This window comes from Vombatus ursinus, unplaced genomic scaffold, assembly GCF_900497805.2.
Source record: "Vombatus ursinus unplaced genomic scaffold, bare-nosed wombat genome assembly UNPS02014768.1, whole genome shotgun sequence".
Taxonomy (NCBI): domain Eukaryota; kingdom Metazoa; phylum Chordata; class Mammalia; order Diprotodontia; family Vombatidae; genus Vombatus; species Vombatus ursinus.
Genome location: NW_020954546.1, coordinates 19,807,183 through 19,833,013, shown reverse-complemented (window position 1 = coordinate 19,833,013; position 25,831 = coordinate 19,807,183). Strand labels below are relative to the sequence as shown.

Genomic DNA, 25,831 nt, shown 5'->3' with positions numbered 1-25,831 from the left:
GTTAAAATGACACAATTTTAATGTTTTTTTCAAGGCTCACTGATTAAATGACACTTAAGAAAAAAACAGACAAAGCTTCTCATCAACCAACTCCATCTCTCTAGTAAAGGAGGTCTTCCCCAACGAGACAAGATACATGGGACAAGAGGAGAACCACGACGTCTTCAATGCAGAAACTGAAGAAAACAGATTTTGGCCCAACACACGGAGGAATCTCCTAAGAACCAGAGCTCTACAAAGGTGCTCTGGGAGCTGGAGAGGGACTCAGGGGAAGGCTGGAAGAGCCCTCATCATGCCCCACGTCCTTTGGCAGGCCTTTCCGGACCCCTCTAGCCCAGTGAGCTCGTCTTGAAGCTCCATGCTCCTCTGGGCCTGGTCTACACTATTCAGTGCGTGATCTATCTACAGGGCTTTTGGGACTGTTCCCTCAGGGTCCTGCACGGGCTCCTCTCAGATCCCCAGGAGAGAGCACTCTTCTCCAGGAAAGGGTTCCTCTCTATCTCCAGTGTCCCTGACAATGTCAGGCATGTAGCAGGTGCTCAGGAAGTTGGAAAGAAACCAAAAGAACAAAACCAAAGCTTTCTGGCCTAAAACGGCCCATTATTCTGACCCCCAGTGCATTCAACTTCCCAGGAAAGAAATCCTCCAAGCAAAAGGAACCACAGCTCGGTCTAGAAGACCGACGGACACAGCAGGCTTTTGTCACTTACGTCTGGCACGATGACGGTGAGCTTAGGATTTAAAGTGTGGTAGACCTTCCCGATGGCGCCTTTGTAACACCAGAAAGGATTATAATCTTGTGCGTATTTCGTATTTGCGTCCCTGGCGGTGGTGAAGACTTTGTACCAAAGGGTGGCATTGCTGTAGGTCTCGGGAATGCAATGTGGCGGTTGTCTGGGGGAAGAAGAAAACCAGGATCTGCACCACTGGCTCCCCGGCCGCCGCCCGCCCCACAGGGAGCCCTTCCTCCATGGGGGGGCTTTCCGACCCCTCCCAGGAACGTCACTGCCCAAACGGGACCTGCCAGGAAGATGGACGGGGGATGGCTGCCCCATCTGTCGGACCGGCAGAAAGGGAAATGAGGCCTGCAGTCGCAGGATCCTGAGCCGCTACTCTGGCTTCCAGGCAGAAAACCCAATGAGCCCAACCCCTGCCGTTTGTGACGTGCCAGTGGGCCACTATGGACTCCTGGTACCCAGTTTTCTCAGGCTAAGCTCTGTCATCCCAAACAGCAGTTTTGCATACCCAACTCCCCAAAGGGCCAGTAACTAATGCCCGACAAGTACGTAATCTATCAGATCTTGTGGGTCAAAGACCCGAAATGACCTTCTGCCTGGTCTTTTAATTGATCTTCCCATGCCAGGGAGCAGCTGAGGCCATCCAGGGCCCAGCTCGTGTGCCACGTGGCATCACAGAAAGACCACTAGCTTGACACAACACCCCTAACTAGCTGGGTGACCCCAGGTAAGTTCCTTCACGTCCTCTGGATTCTATGTGCAAAATGAGCATGATTTCTGAAGCTTTCCTAAGGGCTCTTAGAGTCTGGGATGCTAAAGATTCATAGAATCCTAACATTAAGACCTGAAGGGTCCATGAAGGTCACCCAATCATAGGCTCATGGTTTAGAGCCAGAAGGGACGTCAGGGACTACGGAGTCCAATCCCCCCATGTTACAAGAGAGAAAATGAGGCTCAGGAAGGACTGACCTGCTCAAGGTCACGTGGCTGAGATTCAAACCCAGGTCCTCCAATACCAAACCCAGGGCTCTTTCCACTAGCCCATCCTGCCTGCCTCCTTTAAGCAGACTCTGTCCTCACACAGATGAGTGTTTACAGATCCCCAGCCAGTAAACAAAGAGAAGTTAACACGAAAGCACAGCTAACTCAGTAGGAGCCACTAAAAGACGAAGGTCCACCAGAAGTGACAGTCAGGTCCCTGTAATGTCAGCGTCACCCTCACCATCACTGGGAGAAGGCCCTCCCCTGGGGGAGAGGAGCCGAGCCTGGGAGGAGGCTCAGGTCCCAGGTCTGGCTGACTTCTGGTCACACCCGGCCCCTCTCTACTGCACCAGGAGTCTATGAACAACAATCCACATGGGATTTGAGACGCCGTCCCATCTCGGCAGTTATTGCTAGAGATTCCACTAAGAATTCAGAATTAATCCTCCTCCGCTTAAAGGGATCTTCCAAGAGATCTGAGGTGGGAAGACACTCTTCCCGGTCTCTCAGATGGTAACACAGGGCACTCTGTGCAGGCTTAATGAATGTTTTCTGCACAGAATGAGAGCAATGAGAAGCGGGAGCTTCCCACCCAAAAACCCCAGAAGTCAGGGATGCACTTACACAGTAACAGGAAACACGTTGGTGGCGGCCGTGACGGTCATACAGGCGGTGAAGACCACCTGCTCACAGTGACCATGGAGAACGCAGTCGTCGGAGTTCCAGGCCGCAGGCAGGGTAAAAGTAATATTGATCTCCTCGTGGGCTTCTCTACCTGGGAAAAGGAAAGAGTCTGAGTGAGGAGAGGAAGAAGTCATGATAGTTAACTTTGTAGAAAACATTATAGTTAACGCCCAAGTGCGTGAGCACAGACAAACCCACCCCCCACCCCCAGCCCCGCACAGCAAGTTTTCAAGGTTTGAGGAACATAACAGAACTTATATAACAAGGAGAATGTAAGTGGGAAGGGTCTGCTCAAATGGGAACCACAGAAAGAAGGTGAACGGATTGGGGTTCCCCGTCCATCGGGGTCTAAGGAGTCCAGGCAAAGAAAACCACAGAGCTTGGGCAAGGGGAAGGGGCCTGCCTGCTGGGAGGGAGGTGGGCCGGAATGAGACACCCACACCTGAGAGAGCCAGCAGGCAGCAGAGCACTGCAAAGCTCAGCGCTCAGGGACAGCCAAGGACTGTGCGTTCCCAGAAGCCTGCAGGGGAGCAAGCCCCAGTGCCAGCCCTCCCAGGCCACTCCCTGGGCTGTTCACTTAGGACCCACTGGGGTCCTGGAGCACTAACAGCACTGGTCTCTTGCACTGTGGCTCGTCTGATTGAGGATGGAGCTAGGTCTCACATGTATCCAGGGACCCCTACGGTACTGACCAAGCATAAGCCTACACTGTGTATGAGGCCCCAGGAGCACAAAGGGAGTTAAAAAGGAGTCCTCAAAGACGTCAGTCTTTTGGGGAAAACAACCGACGTGTGTCTATCAGTAGGTACAAAATGTGGACGTGATGAACAAGGACATTTTAGTGGGGGGGAGGGGCACCACTAGCTAAGGAGCCTCAGAAAAAAAGGATGCTAAGGGGAGGGGAACACTCTAGACATGGGGGGATACGGGGGGACATAAAGGAGCCAGTCTGGCCACAGCAGAGAGGGCGTGAAGGGCCATCAGGTACGGGAAGGCTGAAAAGGCAGGCTGGGATCCAGTTTTGTAAGGCCTTCAAGGCCAAATGCAGAAATTTATATTTGACCCCAGCAGTAAGAGGTTGCGACTGGAGTTTACTGTTGAACACACAACAGACTTAAACGGGTGTCTGAAGAGACAAGGCCGAATCCAAGGTGGAGCCCGGTAGGATAAGGACGACCTTCTAGTGTCTGACCTTCGGGCGGGCTGTAAAAGCCCCGTGCTAGCTGCTGCCTAGGGGAAGATGGAGAACTATGATGCTTTAGAAAAAAGAGATGATCTCTAACGTACCTGAAAGCCCAATCTGGTGGCCCAAAATGGTGGAATACAGGTGTGTGACGTTGCGGGAATATCCTCCAAAAGGCTTCAGTGGGTCCAAGGTCAGAGTGATGGCGACAGAAACGTTCGTGGGGCCAGAGTCCTCGAGGGCCTGTGGTGCCTGGGTGGCTGACCGGGCCTGGCCACTGGTCACTGCAGTCTCTGAGGTGGCGGTGTCGTTCAGAAGATGCTTTAAGGTTTCATTCTCCGAAACGCACAAGTCCAAGTCATTAAACCTCAGGAGGAAAGTGTTCCAGTCCTTAAATAAAGAACAAAGCCATGAGACGCCCTGAGCGTGAGTTGTCTTACTGGACACCTGTTGTGTCTGATCCCGTGCTCCACTGAAGCCTATTCCAGTGCCTCAATGGTCCCCCAGTGTGGGCCTGAGGCAGTGCTCCGCCAGGTGATTCCATGCTAGCAGAGCCTCCGGACAGACAGGCCTGAGAAGCAGTCCAGCTAAACTCAGGAAGAGCCACCCAGGCCAATGACTGGATGACGGATGCCTTCTGGCCACAAAAGAGCTGTGATCCACACTGACCGTGAGAAAGTGTCCATACTGATGAGATCACAGCTCTTTCCAAGTGAAACCATTACCATTTTTCATCTGCAGGGCAGCTGTAACTTTTTCAAAATGATCTCAGAGGCAAGCAATGCTATCCCTGCACGAGAGTGTTTGTTAAGTAAGCTAGGGAGCTGAGCCATAACTGCCTGGTGTCCACCTGCGACAGCAGAAAAGGCTCCGTTTTTGACTCCAGGAATGAAAACTACGCATCATCCTTAGACATGAAGAGCCCAGTCAGACAAAGGTGACACAAAAGCTCCCAAAGCAGTGACTTTAACTTCTCAGAAATAATCTCAACTCCATTTACGGAGAAAAGCAATTCCTCCTCAAAACCCTGTTCCTCCCAACATCCTCAGTGAATGCCATATTCTATGTGGGCCTATCTACCTCGCCTCCCCACAGTGGACTCTGGATTTCATCCTGAAGAAGGAAGTCAGTTTTCAAATATTAGATGAAGACAAACAGTTCCAGGCATCTTGTAACATCTATGAGTTCTTCTAATGATTTCAGATCTTGAGGGCTTTCTAAATACATGTGCAATGGGTAACAGCAAGGCTTAACTCAGAAGCTATTTTGGAAATAACAAGTCCTGTATTAGTTTTAGCAGAAGCACAAAGCTGACCTCCAAAATGAGACATCCAAGTACTTCCTCTGACAATTCTCACTCACACACAGTTTGCTAACTGTCTCCTACGTGGCACTAATTTATCAAAAGCTGCTTATTCTCCCTTAAGCCACAATGAAGGTGCATTTAACTTTTTTGACGTTCTCAGCCTGACTTCAGTGACTGGATCTTGGATCTGATGAAAGCAGCTGCCCTTAGGCCCAGCTGCCCCACAAGAATACACCAGCTGGACTGACTGAAGTTGGGAGTGAAAGCTCCCAGCTTACCCTGCTGGTCCACCTTGAACACACCCGCAACTTAAATGCTGGCTGAACTGAACTGAACTGAATTGATGAACAAATGATGGCTCTGGAACACTTGGGCACACAACTACAACCTAAAACCATAAAGCCTTGGAATTCCCATCCCCCTGAGCCTACCCATACACCAAAGGCCACTCGGAGCCAACGCTGACCAGGAAAACTCACAGCTAATTGGAGAGTCCTCCGGGGCAGGCTCTCCAGGTTGTAAGTGACCCAGACCCTGGGGTTCTCATCCTCCCCCAAAGGCTGCCCACCTGCAGGAAAAGGGCACCTCCAACTAGCCAATGCTGCTTCTCAAAAGCATGCTGGTAAAAAGTTTCATGTGCACAGGCTGAAACAGGCTGATTCTGATGAAAACAAATGACAGAGAATGGATCTCTCTGGCCTCTTTCTGTCCCCTCTGACCATCAACACTTACAAGCTGATTTTAATACAGACTGCAGAATCCCATTAGGCCCAGGAAGAGTCTGGATCCACAATACAATGCACCACGGTCACCATCCCTCCTTTCATTACAAAGTACCTGGGTCTTTACAATCCACATCCCTTTCTGTATACAAAGAACAGAGCTTAAGAGAAAAGATGCTGTCTTAAGACTGATTTTTAAAGGAAACTGAGGCAGAGACTTGTTTACATACACTAAAAAAGCACTTTCCAGGTTACTTAATCCATCAGAAAGCTGAATCCAGTATAAATTATGAGGTATAAAATAGTAAGTAAATGTATTTCAAATTGATTTTATTTTTAAAATCATTTAATTTAGAAAACTCCAGAGGTTCCTTACTGCATGGTACTTAAAAGTTGCTTTGAAATGTGTAATAAGCCTTTTCTAAAACCACTGTTGAGGCTGGATGGAAGGGGGCAAGGAATCTGGAGTCAGACACCTGGATTTGAATTCTAGTTCTGATACTTATTGTCTAAATGACCTTGGGCAAGTCACATGACTTTGCTGGGCCTGAGTTTCCTCATCTGTAAGAAAATAAAAAGTAAAAAAGAGGGGGAGGGTGTGGGGAAGTTCTCACCCACTTAGAAAGTGAACCTATAGGGTCACCAGGGCAGCAGCACAACAGCCCTTCTACCTTGTAATCCCCAAACAAGGGTGGGATTTCCAAACTTTGGATGGCCTTAATTTTCTCAGTCTGCCTTAACCTGAGGGATGCTAAGACTGGAGGTCTGAGTCACAACCTCTGGACATCCCTGATCCTACCACCCAGTGGAACTTGCTTAATGCCCCAAGCCATCTCCCTAGAAGCACCACTGAGCCCAGATGTGAGGGAGGAGGAGAACAGAGCTGCAATTTAATTAGTAGAGAGAACTTCCAACCCGAAAACTCCTAAACTAGCCACTCCTCTGTTCTGTCATATAGTTTTAGATTCTCCAATTTAGAATGTTTAGAGCAAGGGGGTTCCCCAGGGCACAAAGCTGATGAATGTCAGGCAAAGGCCTTGTGACTTCACTGCCAGCCTGTTACAATCACTGTACTGTATAGGTTCAATTAACTCTTCTTTATCTAGCAGAATAAACTAAGATCCTTGCTAAAAGGGCATATGATACGTGAGAGTTTTCTGACAAAGGAAAAAGGAGAGGGAGCCTTTTGCTGTTTTACAATGATAATAAGGCCTTCTCTAGGAAAAAAGTCCAAATTAAGACATATCATTCAAAGGTGCGGTTGACGCTTTTCCCTTCCCACAAAGCCCACCCAGTGCCAAGTAAAGAAGAGTCCAGAGTATTCCCTTACCTCTGCCATTTCTGGTGACTTGATCTCCTTTATTTTAAAGAAATAGCCGAGGGTCAAGAAAGCGATGGCCATGGCACTCACGCTGACCATAAAGACGACAAGTGGAGGGCGGCTGCTGATATGAGCCTTCAGGTTCTCCAAGGGGTTGATGTTAAACATTATTCTCATCAGTTCCACCTGAAGGGAGCACAGCAGATAAAAGACTTTTTTAAAAAATCAAACCATCTCAAAAGGTCATTTTATCTCTTTCTGAAAAAGCTACTCACTCCCCAAACTGAGAAATGTGACCAGCTCACTTGAAAAGGGGTTGGCCAACCGGTGTAATACAAAATGCATGGCAACATGAATTAAACATTTTAAAAAGAAGAGGTATCTGGTTTCCTTTACCACCAACAAAAATAATTACTCTATTGGTGAAACTATAGGTTGCATTTTCGTGCAAAATCTGCATAATCAATCTGCATGGTGTGATGGCAAGGATCCTGGGGGTAAGGCCCTGTCCCTGCCGCTCCCTGCTGGTGGAGTCTTTCCACCTCCCCTGATCTCAGTCTCCTTGTCTTGTGCTAAATGACCTCTAGGGTTCCTGTAGATCTAAATATATGACCACTGGCCTATAAATCCGTGCTATTTTTCAATGTGTGTGGTATCTATTTCTCTACAGTATTTCTATAGCTATCTATCCGTAAGGATTTTTTCTTTCAAAAAGCTTTCTCTGTGGGGGGAAGGAGAGGCTGGCCTCCATTCAGACAAACGAGTCAAGGTGTTCACGACTTTGTGGAGTCTTCCTATCAATAGCCCAAACTCAAGCAGCAACTTGAGCCCCCAAAGTACATACAATACGACGCTGACTGGACAAGAAGACACAGATCGTGTGAGTTTCCATGAGAGGAAACTAAATAGTGTATTCTTACTACCCTGATACAACCCCATGGGGAGAGAGATGGAAGGTCAGCCAACTGGTAGACTTTAAGTCTAGGGAAAGGGTAAAAAAGGCACTTAATGAACACAGAAAGCTCTATCATCATCTTCTTTACCTAATGTTTGACAATTGTTTTTCTGGCTGTTGCGTCCTTGATGGTAGTGCAGGACTGAAAATATATCTTTATACACACACACACACACACACACACACACACACACACACTCTCTCTCTCTCTCAAGCCACCATAAGCCCTTCCTGAAGGGACACTGATCACTGTGTAGGCACGTCGTGAAATCAGAAGTCCAAATTCAGGAGGCCTGGGTTTTTCTGGGTCTAGAGATGATGAGAGTTTTGCCTGAAGGCCTACAAACTCAGCTTCGGACACGACTGCAGAGGGTTCAGTCCACACATATGCACGGCCACTGCAGGAGAGGATGAAGGGCTAGACGATGACCGTTTCTGTTGGTGGACTGAAGCTTCAGAGCCCTGCCCTCAGAACTCAAAGACGCACGCCAGGTGGCCAAACTGTGCTGACCGACAGGGAGAAATTAGGTCAGTTGTGACGATGACCTCGAGGGGTCTTCAGCAGGATTCAAACCTCTCTGGAAAAAAGATGCGTGCAGCTGTGTGGCTCCTCTCAGCGTACTTCACAGTGTTATCTCAGGTGACAGGGAGCATGGTCAAAGACAGACAGGCACTGACGAGCTAATAACAGAACGTTCTGCACCTTCCTGTTCTCCTTCCTGTCTCAAAACCTCAGTCTTCCTTAATTCCTTCCTTCCTCCTTCCCCTCCCCTCCCCCAACTCACCTCCAGCCCTTGAAATCTCTCTTCTAGCTAGACATCCTTTTCATTTCTGTGTTTACCACCCTCACCTCGGCCTCAGCTCCTACCACGGCTACTGCAATGAACTCCGGGGGAATCTCCCCACTAAAGCCCTTTTCTCATGCTCCAATCTATCTGGCACACCACTGCCAACGTCAGCTGGGGCACAAAACACATACAATAAGGAAACAGTTGTAATATATGATTGTAAGGGGATACTACTGTGCTATAAGAAATGATGTGCAGGATAATTTCAGAAAAACCTAGAAAGACCTCCATGAACTGATACAAAGTGAAGTGAGCAGAACCAGAAGAGTGTACACAGCAACCACAATGCTGCACAGTGAACAACTGTGATGACTTAGCTATTCTCAGCAATGCCATGATCCAAGCCAATTCCAAAGGACTCGTGATGCTATCCACCTCCAGAGAAATAACTGATGGAGTCTGAATGCAGATCGAAGCTTACTATTTTTCACTTTATTTTTTTTCAAGAGGTTTTTTTTTTTTTGGTCTTCATTTCCTTTCACAACATGACCAGTATGGGCATATATTTTGCATGACTGCATATGTATAACCTGTATCAAACTGCTGTCTCAGGGAGGGGAAGGGACAGAGGGAATTAGGACTCAATTTTCAAAAACTAATGTTAAAAACTCTTTCTATATGCAATTGGAAATAAGAATAAAATATTATTTAAAAAATAAGGGAACAGATGTAAGGAGAGGAGGAGGCTGAGGTCAATAGTCAATGAGCAAGGAAGAGAGGCTTACAATATCCCTAGTGCCTGGCTGGAGTAAGAAGATAGTGTAGTTGGTAATTGGTAACAGAAGCACTGAATTCATTCATCCAACCTAGACCTGAATTCTTATTCTGTGTCCAATGCTATCAGGTATCAAAAGGGTCACAAAGCTTATTCCTGCCTTCAAGAAGGTTATCACTAAGTTAGAGGCCCACCACATTCTACTCATAGATCAGAACCAAGCCTTCACTGTACTAAGAAAAGCCAAACACTCCATGCTCTGCCACACTATAGCAATCTGTGCTGTTTAGGTGCGATTTTTTTTCCTTTCCTGTTCATCTTTTTGGGATGCCCAGGCAGGGCTATCATTTGATATTCTGCTTACAGAATTCCACCACTACTGATGGCACAGCACAGAGATGCTTAAAATCTTCTTGAATGGGGGTCTATAAAAGCAATGCAACTTTGCAGCAACATGACACAGTGGAGAGAGCTGGGCCTGGAGGCAGGAAAACCTGCATTCAAATGCCACCTTAGACACTTACCAGCTGTGTGACCCTGGGCAAGTCTCTTGACCCCTCATCTGTAAAATGAGGGAATTGGGCCAGGTGGCCTCTAAGGTCCTTTTAACTCTGTGAGAAGAGGTGACAAAATGCCCCTCCTCCCTTTCGCTGACAGAGACTATGTATGTGCAATATCGCAATCACAGGCTGTTAGATGCTGGGTTTTCTGAACTGTTTTCTTTCTTTCTTAATCTCTGTTACGAGGCCTGGGGAGGGGAGGAGAGGAGAGGTGGATTTAGAAACTATGATGACATAAAAACAAAAGGCAACAAAAATTTTTTTAAATAGAAATTTTTTTATAAACAACAACATTCTCTTGATTCTAATCAGAGAATTTTTTTTAAAGTTAGGATTTACGGCATTGTGAAAGAGCCAGGGGATGAAGATTTGTAAGTGAAATCGGAGGCTACAGGGCTTGGCCTTAAGTGGAAGCCAGCCTGAAGTCAGCGTGATATAGAACAAGGAGCAGAAGAGGCAGAGATGATACAATCCACCCAAGAGCTGGCTCTCCCCTCACAAAGGGGCCCTACTTCTTTCTGTAATGAATACGGGGCACCGGGATCTCATTTGTATGTAAATATGAGGCAGGAAGTTCACCACCTGGGAACTGTGATCATGAGGTTTTCAAAGCTCTCAGTACTAAAAAAAAAAAAAAAAAAAAAAAAAAAAAAACCTGAAAAAAATTTTTTGGCATCGTTTCCAGTTCTTTGCTGCTCTAAGTATTTTTTGTACACGTGGGACATTCTTTGACTTCCTTAGGGTATATGCCCAATAGTGCTACTAACATACCATATGACCTTGGGCAAGTCACCTCAATGCCATGACTCTATTTCCTCCTTTGTAAAAGAAGAGGTTCAGTGAGATGATCTCTGAATTCTCCTCCAGGTCCCAATGCTCTACAAACTAACAGCTGCCAATGAGAATCAGGGGGCTTCCTGGAGTAGCCATTGACTGCCATTAGGGAACACGTCAACACTCAGTTTTAGACAAAATGAAATGAGAGCTAGACCAGCTATTTCACAGACTGAGAGCTAATCACTGATCCTTTGCAAATATATCCTGGAAGCATCAAATTAAAACGTTTCCCTAATTAAATGTTTTTCCTCGGTAGGGTCCTATCGAAGGAATTACTCTGATTTTTGCTTTGGCAAGTGATGTCTTGAATAAAGATTATGTGTGGGTTGTTATTGAGCTTTCTTCTTTTGGGGGAGGGGAGGGGAGCTGGTGAAGAGAAACACTCCAAGAACATAATTTTACCAAAAGGAAAAAATTCAAAGGAAACGAGGAACGGTTGCTCAGACATTGATGCGATCAAATCTTCTTCTGCTTCAATGAACGCTTCTTTTTGGAGAAAGGACTGAGTTGCCAACCCAGAAGGCAACAATAAAGCTTTTCAACAAAGAAGTAATCCCAAGAGGATGTCAGGCAGGCTATGCCTTCTCAACTGGTGCAGGCTGGGAGGGTTCCTAGAATTCTGCACTCCTTTCCACAAAGCGGGCTCACAATGGAAGCTGGGAAAGCAAGGGATTTTAAAGCTCATGTTCCACAAAGCTCCTGGAATATGATGTCACCTTGGTGAGAAGCAAGAGTCAAATGGAAATCAGGTCACTGAGAGATGAAGCCAGGGTCGACTTAAAGCTACAGACCACCCAGTCCTAACTGCCTGAACCCAACAAGTCAACAAGCACATGAGAAGCAAACAAGCCTGGAAATGTCCTGAGGTGTTTGTAGCCATCTGTATCGAGACTGGCCACGAGGCCTGCTATGAGGTAACAAAGCCCTTGTTTCACCCCCACTGTAATGGGAAACTCAGCTATGACTCCCCTATTCTAAATGGGAGCCTGTTCTCCAGGAGCCTAACTGATAATCCTGAGAGGGGAAACCTGTAGGGTCCTAGCGAGAGGAGAGTTCTTTCAGCTGGTGACCAGCCCAAGCGCTTCTAAAACACGCCACAGTGAAGGTCCTGCACCACGACGGGCTAAGCCACCCAATGAAGCCCACCGGCTAGGCACGCATGCCCAAAAGGCAAGAGCTGGGGCTGGTAGCAGACGGAGCGTTCACTTGGGGCTTCCCAACGTTCAGCACAGCTCCAAGTGCGCCAGAGAACGCCAGAGAATGCCAGACCAGCGGCAGCCGGAGCAGTAGGAACGGCTCACATTTCTGCTGAGCCCCCCAACCCCACCTCAAATGTCATTGTCCCCAGCACACCGATGAGAAAACTCAGACTCCAGAAGTGAGGGGACAGGGCTGGATCACTTGGCTGGCTGGTGCCACAGCCAGGACCCAAATCTACGTCAGTGTCCTTTGGTGCTCTCAGGGAGGAACGGGGTGCCTCCTGCAGTGCTGCTGACCAGAGTGAGCTGTCCAGTATACCAACAATCCTGTGAGGGAACAAGACAAGGACCCCTGTCTCCTGCCTGAGATGTTACAGGGGGAAATGAAGACACAATACGTTACACGCAAGTAAAGTCAAGTGCTCAAAAATGAAATCAATAAACACCCGGTGGAAAAAAGGCTAGACTTCGCATCTGAGGACCGGGGGATGAATCCCACTCAAGCCCCTTCCGTCTCCTCCACAGAAGCAGGGGAGGGGTGTTGGACCAGACAATCTGAGGTCCGTTCCAGCTCTCATTCTGGAATCCCGTCATTCTAGTGAATGGACATCTACAATGTAACTGACACTCTGCAAGGCACTGGGGGGCACGAAAGAAACACAAAACATTGTCTCTGCCCATGAGGGGTTTCAATCTCTTCCGGGAAACAAGAAAACAACAGCCTCCAAACCCCTGACAAACAGTATTGTACACAGACTTAATGACAAAGGGATGATGAGAAGAAAACAGGTTAACAGCTAAGAAAACACTGTCCAGCGAAGGCGACCAGTGCCAAAGGAATTAAGGGAGCAGCAGGGATTGCTGTGGAAAGCTTCATGGAAAGCGGGGCTTTGCTGGATCCTGAAAACCCGGCGAGACTGAGACAACTGGGGATAAAGGGGAGGACGTCGCAGCTAAAGACTTGGGAGGAAGCAGGAAGAAGGGAGGCACTGAGGCAGGGGTGAACACAACCCACGGACAGACCGAAGGAAGGGCCCAAGACTCGCAGGGAGAGGACGTGACGAAAAACGCAGGCTACAGGACAGGGTCAGAGAGCATCTGAAGTCAGCAAGACGAGTCTAACATTCACAGGACCCTTGGATTATAGATTTAGAGCTGGAAGTAAGTGCCCCTCATTTGACAGATGAGGAAACTAAGACTCAGAGGGAGTGACTAGCCCAGGGTCACTCAGCCAGTCAGTGTCTATGGCTGGAATAATCCAAGTGTGGGGTGAGAAGGACCGAGCCTGGGAAAGCTGTGGTGGAAACGGGAGCCTTTCAAAGAAAGAAACAACAAGTGGATCTGAGACCCCAAATGCTGCGCCTGGGAGACAGAATGAAGCCTGATACCCACGGACGGTGAGAAGGAGGGTGATAGGGAGAGGAGCAGCTCCAGGTACAAACCCGAGGGGACAACAGGGCATTCAGAAGGGGAGGGGTTCTTGGGAACAAAACAATCCCGTGTCTGTGGGGTGGATGCCCACAGATGTGGCTGGACGGGGAGCTCAGAATTCTCATTTTAAACAGACGGGTGCATACTGGGAAGGGCAGCAAGGACGGGGATGAAGGGCAAACAGGAGGGTGCTAAATCCAACCATTCTATTATGCCAATGAAGTGAGCGAATGTCGACACCTGTCAGCCCAAAGCTTCCACTCCTTCAGGGCCATGTCCAGACCTGCTCTCGATACACTCTTCCCCTTGAAGGGCTGTGCACTGAGTCACCTGGAGCACAGACTTTGCCAGGTGAGCTTACATCTCATCCTCCCTGGAACAAGGCCCATGGGAACCTCCCATCTCTGACCTCTTTTCCCACCTCAGTTTCTAGCTCCCCTTTAGGAGGCCCCTTCTCCTGTGGAGGGAAGAGACCATCTTGTTTGTTTGCTTTGATATCACCAAGGCTTAGCACAGTGCCTGGCAAACAGCCTTTTCATTCGTTCAAATATCCCCAAGGAGATCAATAACAAAAATAAAGGTCCATTCCCTACCCCACCCCCAGCATTCTATGTAGCGATTTTTTGTGGTAGTAAAGAACTAGGGAAAAAAAAAAATAGATGCCCATTGCCTGGAGAATGAGGGGAGGGAGGGAAGGAGGAAATAAGCATTCATATAGCACCTACTATGTGCCAGGTGAAGCCCTTTACAAGTATTATCTCATTGGATTTTCACAACAGCCTTGGGAGGCCGGTGTTGTTCTGGTCTACATTTTACAGATCAGATGAGGAAACTGAGACAGAGAGAGGGACATGCCCAAGATCACACAGCTAATAAGTGGCTGAGGCCAGATTTGAACTCGGGCCTTCTTGACTCTAGGCCCAGGGCTCTATCCATTGTACAACCAGACACCTAAGCAACACTGCAATGGCTAAACAAGCTATGGCACATGAATATTGCCGCACTGCGCAAAACAACAAACACGATGAATACAGAGAAGTACAGAGAGACTTATACGAATGGATACAAAGCGAAGTGGAAAGAACACCCCAATACGACAATCAAAAAAGAAGAGATGGGAGAACCCTGTCCCCTCCTTCTTTGCTGGGGGGGTGGGGGGGTTAATGACTCATTGAACACCACACATCATAGCAGACTTCTTCTTGATGCTGATTTATTGTGCTGGAATCTCCGCCCCCTCCCCCTGCCCTTTTATATATGGGATGGCTCTCCAGGAAACGGTGGAGCTGGAGATACACTGGAAAATGTAGATGATGTCACAACAAAAGATATCAATAAAATGTTATTTAAATAGAGAATATTGGTTCAGGATGGGCCCATGGATTAGTCCAACCACCGTGAATATAAATTTGGCATTACGCAGGCAAAAAGACTAATTCAGCCACATTCGCACGGACCCAGCAATCCATACACACACCAAGAAAATTTGAAATAGAAAAACAAAGGTCCAACATATACCAAAATATCCAGCAGGGCTTTTCTCAGGAGCAAAAATCTAGGGGAAAGTGGATGCCCGCTGACTAGGGAATGGCTAAAAAATGATCACTGACCAGTGCAATAGCACACTGGTAGTGCGCAGTAAGAAAGGACAATCATGAGGAACACGGGAAACACTAACATCGAATCACAAAGGCCATCGTAGAGGAAAATGGATGCAAGCACTCAATAATGTCAATGAAAAGACACTTAGAGGAAAAGCCAAGGGAACCTAGGCCCCTCTTCTTGGCAGAGGTTCTGGAAGGGGCCTGAGAGTGAGGACAGAAGTCTGCCCACATGGAGGCAGGTGGGGGCACTGCCTTTATCAGACATTTCTGCTCAGTTGTCTTTCTCTGTCACAAGGGAAGGTTCCATTTGTGGAAAGGCAGCTGGAAGGCCTGAGAGATGCTGAGCTGTATAATCAATGCAAAAGGCAAGAAAAGGGCCTTTTTAAGAACTTTGCTGGAGGCAGAAGGTCAGAGCAAAGAAGGGCCAGGCAAGAATGGACAAGGGGAAAGGAGAACTTACTCGATGCCAGGTTTGGCTCCGGTTTTTCTTCAGTCTCTTCTGACTGGGAAAAAGAGAACAAAATGGTGGTGAGCAAACCGAAACCAGAGATGAGGGAGAGCCCACCCGTGCAGCAATAGGAGAACGGCTGGATTCATGCAACATCTGCAGATGAAGAAAGAAGTCAGAGAACCCTGGAGAGATTGACACGAACCAGGAGAACACTGGGCACAGTAACAGCCACACTGCGCAACGACTGACTTTGCCAGACTCTGCAAGGATCCAGGACAGCTCCAGGGACGTATGATGGAGAGACGGAGCCACGGAGTCTGAATGCAGGTCGAAGCACGTTATTTGCTCTCTCTCTCTCTTTTTTTGGTTTCTTCTTTCTCATGGTATTTCCCATTAGTTTTAATTCTTCTTTACAACATGAATAATGTGAAAATACGTTTAATATGAATGTATATGTAGAGCCTATATCAGACTGCACATTATCTTGGGAATGGGGAGAAAATTTAGAACTCAAAACCTTATGGAAGTGAATGCTGAAAACTAAAAAGAAATAAAGAAGTAAAAAAAGATGAAGAAAGAAGACAGTCCTGTCCAAAGCTGAGAAGCTAGGGAAGCTTCACATGAACTGAAAGCAGATCGAGGAAGGCAGAACCAAGAGCACAGGTACATGAAGGAAACCGGGATGCAATCAGATCACAATTCAGACTAATGTCACCATCCAACCTGACTTCAGAAGTCAAAGAAACCTTGCTCCTTTCCAGAGAGGGGCAGGGGACTACAGTGGGAGAAAGTCTTCACCCACTGACAAGACACAGTGGAAATGAGTTCGTTTTGTTTCTCTTTGTTACAAAGAGAGTTCAATGGGGGCAGGAATTATTAGGGAAGGACCAATGAACGCTATCTGGATTTTCTCGAGAAGGCAGAATGTTAGAGAAAGATGCAGCATTTGGAATCCAAGGATTGAGGTGAGACTCACAGCACTGCTGCCCTGTGGCACCGCAGCTGAGTCACTCAACCGCTCCTGGCCTTTCTCTGTAAAATGAGAGAGTGGTGCCAGGGGGCCACTGAGGTCACTTCTGGCACCCAGAGATTCTAAGGCAGGTACTTTAAACTAGACTGGCAAACTTGACTTCAATTCCAGGCAAAACTGTGAGATGAATTATTAAAAAGAAGAAATGAAGGACTTAGGGGGAAGCAGTCACTAGGAGCAAGTCACATTGTATTAGCCCCATTTCCATTTTTGACAGTTAATAAACAAGGACTGTCATGGATTAAGTGTGCCTGAATTTCATCAAGGCATGTGATCAAAGTCACCCATAGCATCCTTGTTGTTGTTCATCCTTGCAGACAAGACGGAGAGATGTGGGCCCGATGATAGCGCAGGGAAAAGCAGCAGGACCCAGTTCAACACCCAGATCACAAAGGGTCGATTAATGGACTGAAGCGAGCTCGAAGAAAGTCCTCATTGGATCTTTGGGGCCAGGGCCTGTCAATTCTGCCCCCATGCTCTCCCTCAACTCACGTGGAGCCCCACTACCCAAGACGTTCCTAGAGCCCAGTGGAGAATGACGGAAAACTTGGGGTATGTGTCCGTCTGTCACCCTGTTCTATTCAACACATTTATAAAAGACACATATTTAAGGCACCGATGGCCTGCTTATCAAATATGAAGACGACATAAAGCAGGGAAGGATTGATTGCTACTATACCAAATAACAGAATGAATATCTACAACGAGCTACACAGTGTATTGCTGGAGGGCCGAAGCTAACAAGATGAATATTTAACTGCATGTATGTGTGTGTGTGCATGTATGTGTGTGCGTGTACATGTCTGCATGTACGTGTGTGTGTGTGTGAGGAACTTGAATTTGAAGACCTGACTGTACAAGTTACGGAACAACAAGACCATAGATTTAGGGCTAGAAGGATCCAGACATTATTTCGTGGTGGAATCTGAGGCCCAGGGAGGTTAAGTCACACAGGCAGAAAGTGTCGGAGGCAGGATTTGAAGCCGGTCAGGGCTCCTTCTCCACAGCACCCTGCTGCCCCAGCTAAATGAGTTTATATGAAGAGGGACACTCAGGAGAGCTCAACAGGAGTGCCCCAGTCACAAGTTAAGCAGCAGAAACACAGACAGCTGGAGCCAGAAGAGGCCTTAGTGGTCCTTTAGTCCAATTCCCCCATTCTTCAGAGACAGATACTGAGGGCTCGAGGTAAAGTGAATTAAGGCAGATCACCTGAGTAGGGATCTTAAGCTCATGACACTCTCCTGGATGGCAGGAGCATCGAGGCAGACAAAGGAACTCATGCAATGCCATCCCCCTCCAGTCCCTCAGGCTCACAACCCAGGGTGATCTCTGACCCCTCACTCTCTCACCTGCGTATCCAAGCTCTTGCCAAGGCCTGTGGATTTCACCTTTGCAGCATCTTCTCTCCTCTGACACAGCCCCCACCCTGAAGCAGACCCTGGTCACCTCATCCTTCTCTAATCCATCCTCCATTCGGCCACTAGTGATTTTCCTAAAGCTCAAGTCTGGCCATGGAACCTTCTACTCAAACTCCAGAGGCTTCCCATTGCCTCCAGGAGCATCTATAAAGCGTTCTGCTTGGCATTCCAAACCCTCCACAACCTTTCCAGTCTTCTCACACCCTACTCCCTGACACGTACCCTTTGATCCAGTGACTCTGGCCTCCCGGCTGATCCTTAAACAACAAGGATCTCTTGGTATTTTCCTGAGGTGTCTTCCATCCCTCCTCATCTCTGCCTACTGGCTTCCTTTAAGTTCCAACAAAACCCCCACCTTCTACAGTAAGCCTTTCCCAACCCCTCTTAATTCTGGTGCCTCCCTTTTCTTAATTCCTTCCTAATTATCCTGCACATAGCTCATCTGTAGATATTTGCTTGTTGTCGTCCCTAGTAAATCATAAGCTGCGTGAGAGCAAGGACTGTCTTTTGCCTCTTTCTGTATCCTCAGAACTTAGCACGGTGCCTAGCACATCTGTTGTTCAGCTGTTTTAAACCAGGTCTAGCTCATTGTGACTCCGCTTTGGGGTTTTCTTGGCAGAGATGCTCAAGTGGTTTGTCATTTCCTTCTCTAGCTCATTTTACACATGAGGAATTGAAACAATGGTTAAGTGACTTGCCCAGGGTCACACAGCGAGCGAGTGCCTGAGGTCAGATTTGAACTAAGGAAAAGGAATCTTCCCAACTCCAGGCCCATCACTCTATTCACTGTGCCTCCTAGCAAACTGGCACATAGTAGACACTTAATAAATGTCTAGTGACTGACTGATAATGTAAATGTCAGTTATCACTATTACTGAAGAAAATTGGGATGATTAATCTGGAAAAGATGGGAGGGGATAGGGAGTAAACACATGACTGTAGCCTTCAAATATCACATGGAAGAAAGACAAAACTTGTCCTACTTATGAGAACTCATATGTACACAACACTTTAAAGTTGGCAAAATATTTGCTTTTCTTACAACTCTGAGAGGTAATAAAAATGTAATTAAAATATTATCCTCATGTTACAGATGGGGAAACTGAGGCACTGTGAGCTTTCAGTGACTTGGTTAACTTTCCAAGATGAAATTCAAACCCAGGTCTCCTGGTTCATTATGCTTACTCCTCTGCTGGTTTCCAGAGAGCTACCGAGGACAAATGGGTATAAGTTACACGGGGCAGATTTCTGTTCAATATAAAGGAAAAATTTCCTAACAACTAAAAGTGGAGCAGTGGGCTACTTCTAGAGATGGTGGGGCACATCATGGTGGACCAGACCATTAACCTTGGAATGAAGTTTGCATTTGAATCCCATCTCAGGGCCCCGAGACAACTCTCAGACTCCCAGGCCACAGAGCAGCTGCTGACCTGCCTTGGGAAGTTTCTCAGTGAGAGCCCCTCCTATACCAGATGAAACCACAGGTCAGGAAAACCGTGCCTCCCTCCCAATTATTCTGATTGAGTTCCTTGTCACTAGAGGTCTCAAACAGATTAGGGGGATAATGTAACATGATATTCATCATTCCACAGGGACTGGACTAAATGCCCAACAGAGTCCCCTCCTAACCCAAGATTCCAGGGCTGACAAAACAAAGGTCAAAGGTCAAAGGCAAAAGGCAGAGGCAAAATAAGACCTGTGATAGGAGGTCACCGGAGTAAATGGAAGAGGGCTTCCAGAAGACGGTGGTCAGATGCTGCTAAAAGGTTAAGAAAGATGACCACTAAAAGAAGGTCTCTGAGGATGGCCTGTAGGAAGCCACTGGTACCGTCAAACAGCACTTCTAACAATGCGACAGAGACAGGACCCAGGAGTGAAGCCTGGAACGTAGGGCAAGGGAATGAAGGCAGAGAAATGTGACAGCAGAGGGGAGGAGAGACAACACTATGCTGAGATGGGTAACCGGAGACACTAATGAGGCAGAGAAGACCTGAGAATGTAAAAAACCAGAAGGGAGCTGAGGAAGAATCCGAAAACACTAAAGAAAGGGTGTAAATGGAAGGATAAGGTCCCTCCAAAGGGACAGCCTTGGGTGTCAAGTCCAGTACTGCTAAATTAAATCTAACAAATGATCTGAAGCCTGACTGCACTAACAGCGAACATCTCAGCTAGCATTCAACTCGGGGCCCACCTTCAAATATAAAATCAGGAATTTTAGAAGAGCTCTCTGGATTTAATGGCTCTCCTGACTAAGCCCAGCTTGTTTATTGAATGTGTGTTGAACTGAATTATGGAGGAACTCATCTCCCACAGGCAGCTTGGTGGTGCAGTGGATAGAGCGCTGGGCTTGGAGTCAAGAAGACCCCTCTTTATGAGTTCGACTCTGGTCTCAGACACTTACTAGCTATGTGACCCTGGGCAAGTCACTTCAACTTGTTTGCCTCAGTTTCCTCATCTGTCAAATGAGCTGGAGAAGAAAATGGCAAACCACTCCAGGATCTTTGCCAAGAAAACCCCAAAATGGGGTCATGAAGAGTCAGACACAATGGAAAACAACTAAACTCCTGCAAGCCTCTTCCCAAGCATTTTTCATTTAGAATCACAGAACAGTAACTCTGGAAAAGGCTTGTGACTGAGGTCACCTAGTCCAGCCTCCTTATATTAAAGAGAACAATACTGAGAGGAAGAGGCAAATGACTTGTCCAAGGTCACTTGCCATCCGGTTACTCATCGACAGAGCAGAGGCCAGATTCGGGGTCTCTTTGGGTCCTGGATGCCCTCAGGTCCCCTTTATGATCTAGGCAGCTCCGAGGACTATAAGCTGTTACAAAACTGCCATTCAGCTCAAAGGAGATTTCTCCACTCTTAGGGGAAATCAGTTCTGCAAAGCTCACTCATAAGCACATGTTTAACACACATCTTAAAAAGAAATGAAAATGGAGCAGCTCCAGTGGATTTAATTGCACTGGTGAGGCATCAAAACTGCACATTAGCAGCTTTAAAACTTGGGGGGGGGGGGAATCTCAAGAAATTTTAAGCAAACCTCTTGTCCTAAACATCCCCAGCCCTTACTTCTTGAATTATTCGACAACCTAACAATATTTCAGGGTGTTTACGGAAGGTTTAAAAAATAAATTGCTGCTTTAGCCAATGGCCCAATCTTCAACGTCACAAGGAAAAAAAATGGTTGCAAAGTTCATTACGTCACTATCCCGTGAAGTCAATAAAAATGGCAACAGAAAGAAGAAACGCCTTCCCCACCCAACTTGGCGGCGCACTACTGAAATAACCACAGCACGTCATGTCAATCAAACGGGACAGGTCATCCCCAAATAATTCCACCTGTTCTGCAGCTTCAGCCCATCAGCCGAAGATGAGGAAGCCCAAAAACATGCGGAAAAGAGAACAGGTCACTCTGCAGGCCCAGGAGAGGAGGCGAAGGGGCTTTTCACAGAGGAGCGCCTTCTACACGCTGTCTGAACACAGACCTGGCACTGCCACCCCAGGCTGGCTGCCCCAAGAGAATGGGAAAGCCAAATGCTCCCAAAAACAAATAAACTCAACCAAAATCCCATCTGAAAGCAATGCTGGGGATAAAAACAAAAACAAAAACAAAAACAAACCTCACAACCACACCCACATCCAGAAGAACAAGGCTTATTTGTAACCTAATCCACCCCAAAGACAGACATGGTGACCTCCCTCTGCACTTGGTGGCAGTCCTAAGCAGAGTGAGCACACCTTCCTGGGGCGCTACAAGGCGATCCAGTCCAACAGGCATAATTAAGCACCTACTCGGTGCTTGCTGGGCAAGGCCCTAGGCTACATTAGGTCCCAGGAAACAAGAGGTGGAAAATAGAGCCTGCCTTCAGGGAGCTTACACTTCACTGTGCTGGGCTAGTGCCAGTCCAAGTGCCTGGCCCAAGTGGGAACTGGCATTAACTTCCAAGGGCAAGGACTCTCTGTGCCCAAACTCTATGAACTGCGCTGAAAATCAGTGCCAGCAAATGCTCAACCCCCAACTTAACAGGTGTGGCTGGCTGTAACTTGTGACTCACTGGACCACTTCAGCTTGGCCACAGTGGGAAGGAGGGACAAGGGAGGGAAGAGGATAAAATGTTACTGCCCCAAGGTATCCAAAACAACATTAGCAGCTAGAGGGCCAGTAACCACCCACTGATTCATTCAACAAGCATTTATTTAGCCTGGGGAGGAGGAAGTCACCTCCCTTCTCTGGCCTCAGTTTCCTCATTTATAAAAAATAAGGGAGTTGGCCAAGAAGACCTTTTGGTCCCTAACATCTACTGGGCTGGGTGCAGCACAACCCTGGCCTTGTGCCACCTGGGGAGGAAGAAGGGACAGTGGCGCTTGAGTGTATATGCGCGCGTGTGCACGCGCGCGCGCGCACACACACACACACACACACACTCTCTCTCTCCCTCTCTCTCTCTCTCTCTCTCTCTCTGGATTTGGGGGACGCTGGCTCCACCCCCGCCTCCTCCCTGGGTAACCTCCCGTCCCTGGTTTCCTCTGCCTCAAGGATGCCTGAGGTCATCTACAAAGGTGAGGCGGTCATTCAGAGAGGGCACAGCTGGGAGTCACAAGTCCTGAGTCAGAAGCCTGATCTGGGAAGTCATCTACAAGGTCAGGGGATTATAGGAGATGACCTTGGGTTTCCCTTCCATCTATCTTTTCATCCCATGACCCCATGAATTCCTTCCAGTGTAAAGAGCACAATTCCTTCTGGCGCCTGCTGCCAGGGCCATAAAGTCCCAAGGATTTAAACTACAGACAGTGAGAAGAGCCTGGAACATTCTGGAATTTAGCAGGAGGAGCTGCTGCCTCTGAGCAGGACGACAGGCTGAGAAAGGCCAGCAAACTCGGCAAGGAGCTTCTGCTGTGCAAGCTCAAGGCCACATTTTTTCAAAGTGTGGAAAAGGTAGCGCTGTGTTATTAAAGACTAGCGACCCACTGCTTAATCGAATGTTAGCATGGACCACAGGAGAGATGCCTGGGAACAGAACGCAAACTGAAAGGTCACATCTGTCGACCACACAAGTGTCCAGGGCCTCAGGTACCCGAAGCTGATCAAATTTCCATCTTTTTAGAGGGATGAAAAGGCTAAACGAATGCTGCTGCTTATTTAATGAGTGCCTTGATAAAGACATTCGAGAGAACGCCAGCTTAGGTTATAGTAACCTATTAAAAGACGCTGACCACGGTGCCGATCCCACAGCATCAAGATGAAGGCTCTTCTCCAAACTTTTTCATGAGAATTTTAAGACTGTTTGAGACCCTGACCAACACCCAGACTGAATCACAAGCAAAACTTAGTGAAGGAAACAGGATGTGGCAAAGGAGCTCTGGGTTCTGTTTGCTCCTGTTCCTGAGTACAGAACTGAAAAATAACAGAGAAAAGGAACAGAAGGGAAGGGCACCGAAAAGCAAGCAGAGCCCGGAAACAGACTGTTCCCATGATCCCCCATTATTGTAATCACCAACAATTCCAGGGTGCTCTTCATTTCAAAGCACCTCCAAGAACACCGGTCCAGATGAACAGCACTGAGGCTGAGGCGACTAGAGAAATTATTGGGCTGCAGACAACAAAGAACTTTTCAGCCCTCAGGGGTAGCTACTGCAAAGATGGCCCTAGTTTCACTCCCTCAACCCAACCACAAATGCTGCAGCTCACACTCCCAGGGACCAAATTAAACTTTCTGATTATTAGAAGAGAGGGCAGCAATTGCTTCCTTTTTCATCATCCTTAAAACCAGCTAAGCACCGCTTTCCACCACCTACTGCCTCATAGGCACTAGCCAGAACCCCCAAGTTACAAAATGTCAAGTTAGGTGTGCCCAAGGTATGGTCTCACCATTCTACAGAAAGGCACAGGGCACAAGGGCCCTTCACCTGCAGAGCCTCTGAGCTAAGGGTCCGCCGGAGCCCTGGAGAGCATCCATTCTCCATTCTCACGCAAGGCTGAGGGGAACCAGGTGCAGACTGACCACCTACAATACAGTCTCACTGCTGAAAAGAGAGCAGCTCTTCTCATGCAGCGCAAATGTGTGCTCCTAAAAGTTTTTACTACCATTGGGACCCTTATGTCAGGGAGAAAACTGGGGAGGAAAAAGTCTGAGCCGCAGCCACCCAGCTAACCAAGGCCAGGGCACCAGACGGAAGCTGTCTTTCCCACACAATCCCGGGACTCACCTCTGAAATGCAAGTGGTGACCAGATCCAGAGGGTTACGTCTCTCAAGAGGAATGTGTGATCTTCCCTGCCGAAGGTGTCTGCAGAGGAGGTCCAACACAACACCGAGTGTGAGATGGAGGCGGCGGGCAGCAGTTGGACAGCAGCTGACCCCTCCTTCGGCCACTAGATGGGCAGGGCATTCTGTCCACCGCCAGCGGCCACCTGGACCTCGCTTTACCAGCGGTCCTTGGGGGGACACCAGCTTCGTAAAAAGTTTTCATTACTAAATCCAGAGGCAGGGGAAGGGGCTACCTTAGAGACTCTGCAGACGTCATCACAAACAAGGAGAAGCTGGGGGGGAAGCCTCGCCCCTCCCCCATGAGGGCAGCGCCCCCCGCCCCCAGACTAGGGATTGTCTTTCTGCCCTCAGACCCTCAGTCCCTTCCTCCCCTGACCTCGGGTCTGCAACGTGGTCAGTGAACTCTCAAGAGGGAAAGCAAAGGCCCAGACCCAGAAACCCTCCGGACCCCTGCCCCGCTGACGCCGCCGACCCCCTCCTCGCCTCTTTGCTCTTGGCCGGAAAGGGGCGGGCTGGCGCTCGGGCACCCCGAGATTCCGGTGGCGATGCCAAGTAAAACAAGGGGCCCCCAGACGAGGGGGGCGAGGGGCACCTCGTGCCCCCCGAGAAATGTCACTTGGCTGCTCTACACACCGGGAGGGCAGGGAGGCCGGACCGACGGAGGAGGGCAGGCCTCAGTTTCCTCAGAGTGAGAACAGGGGGCAGGGCGGGGCTGGGGTCCCCCCGGCTCTGGAGGGCGGACACGTGGCCGCCCCCGGCCCTCCCCCTCGCGTGTGGGGGGAGAGGACGACCTCCCAGCGCGCCCCGCCCCCCCCCGCCGCCCCGCTCCCGGGCCCGGGCCGCTCACCCTACGCCGCCGGGCCGGGCCGGGCGGGAGGCTCCGCTAACGGGCCGCGCTCACACGCAGCAGCAGCGGCGGCGGCAGCGGGGCGGGCGCGGGCGCCGGGCCGCTCTGCACCATTCTCCCCCCGGCCCGCTCCTGACTGTCGCTCCCCGCTCCGCTCCGGGACCCCGGGACGCTGACAGGCCCAGGCCGCGGCCGCCGCCTCCGTCCCAGACGCCGCCGCTCCGGCTCCGGCTCTGGGCCGCGGCAGTTTCCGGGTAACCACGCCGCCGTGACCTCCGACCCCGACCGGCCCCGACGGCGGCCGGGCAGAAACAAGACTCCTCGGTCGCGCGAAGCCGCGGCGGGGAGGAGTGGGTGGGTGGGGCGGGGCGGGGTCTGGGGTGCTCTGGCCAATGGCCGACGACCGAGTGAAGCCGAAGGCGGGGCCGCCTGCGTAGCTCAGGCATCCTCGCCTTGAGCTGGCCGGGAGTCTCAACCCCAGCGCTGTGGACGCGCGAACCGTGCATACCCATTTATTAAGCTCCTACTGTATGCCCTGCAGCAAGGGGAAGAGAATAAGCACACTACACAATGCAGCGCCTGCTGCGTGTAAGCGCTGTGCTGAGTAAGCGCAGTTTCCAAAGAGCATCCCGTTTGAGCCTCATACAGCCCTGGAAGGGCGGCGCTGTGATTATGCCCATTTTACAGATAAGGAAACTGAGGCGGAAGGTGCCACCGAGCGCCGTAGGAAGA

At 48.9% G+C, this 25,831-nt stretch overlaps 1 protein-coding gene across 7 annotated transcripts in view; it reads right to left on the bottom strand.

The window, feature by feature from the left end:
• TMEM248 (transmembrane protein 248) overlaps positions 1 to 25,171 on the bottom strand; it is a 30,501-nt gene extending 5,330 nt beyond the window's left edge. The window contains exons 1-8 of one of the 7 annotated variants that reach the window (XM_027862065.1): positions 25,100 to 25,171; positions 24,193 to 24,271; positions 15,544 to 15,586; positions 9,977 to 10,200; positions 6,944 to 7,120; positions 3,690 to 3,975; positions 2,343 to 2,511; positions 711 to 894 (exon numbers count right to left, since the gene is read on the bottom strand). In XM_027862065.1, coding sequence (XP_027717866.1) covers positions 711 to 894; positions 2,343 to 2,511; positions 3,690 to 3,975; positions 6,944 to 7,111 — 807 coding nt within the window. In that variant the 5' untranslated portion in view covers positions 7,112 to 7,120; positions 9,977 to 10,200; positions 15,544 to 15,586; positions 24,193 to 24,271; positions 25,100 to 25,171. Of the gene's footprint in view, positions 1 to 710; positions 895 to 2,342; positions 2,512 to 3,689; positions 3,976 to 6,943; positions 7,121 to 9,976; positions 10,201 to 15,543; positions 15,587 to 18,204; positions 18,281 to 24,192; positions 24,326 to 25,099 lie in introns of those variants that run through there. The other 6 variants (XM_027862064.1, XM_027862066.1, XM_027862063.1 and 3 more) reach the window with 6 other exon arrangements.
• Between the last annotated feature and the right edge of the window lie 660 nt (positions 25,172 to 25,831).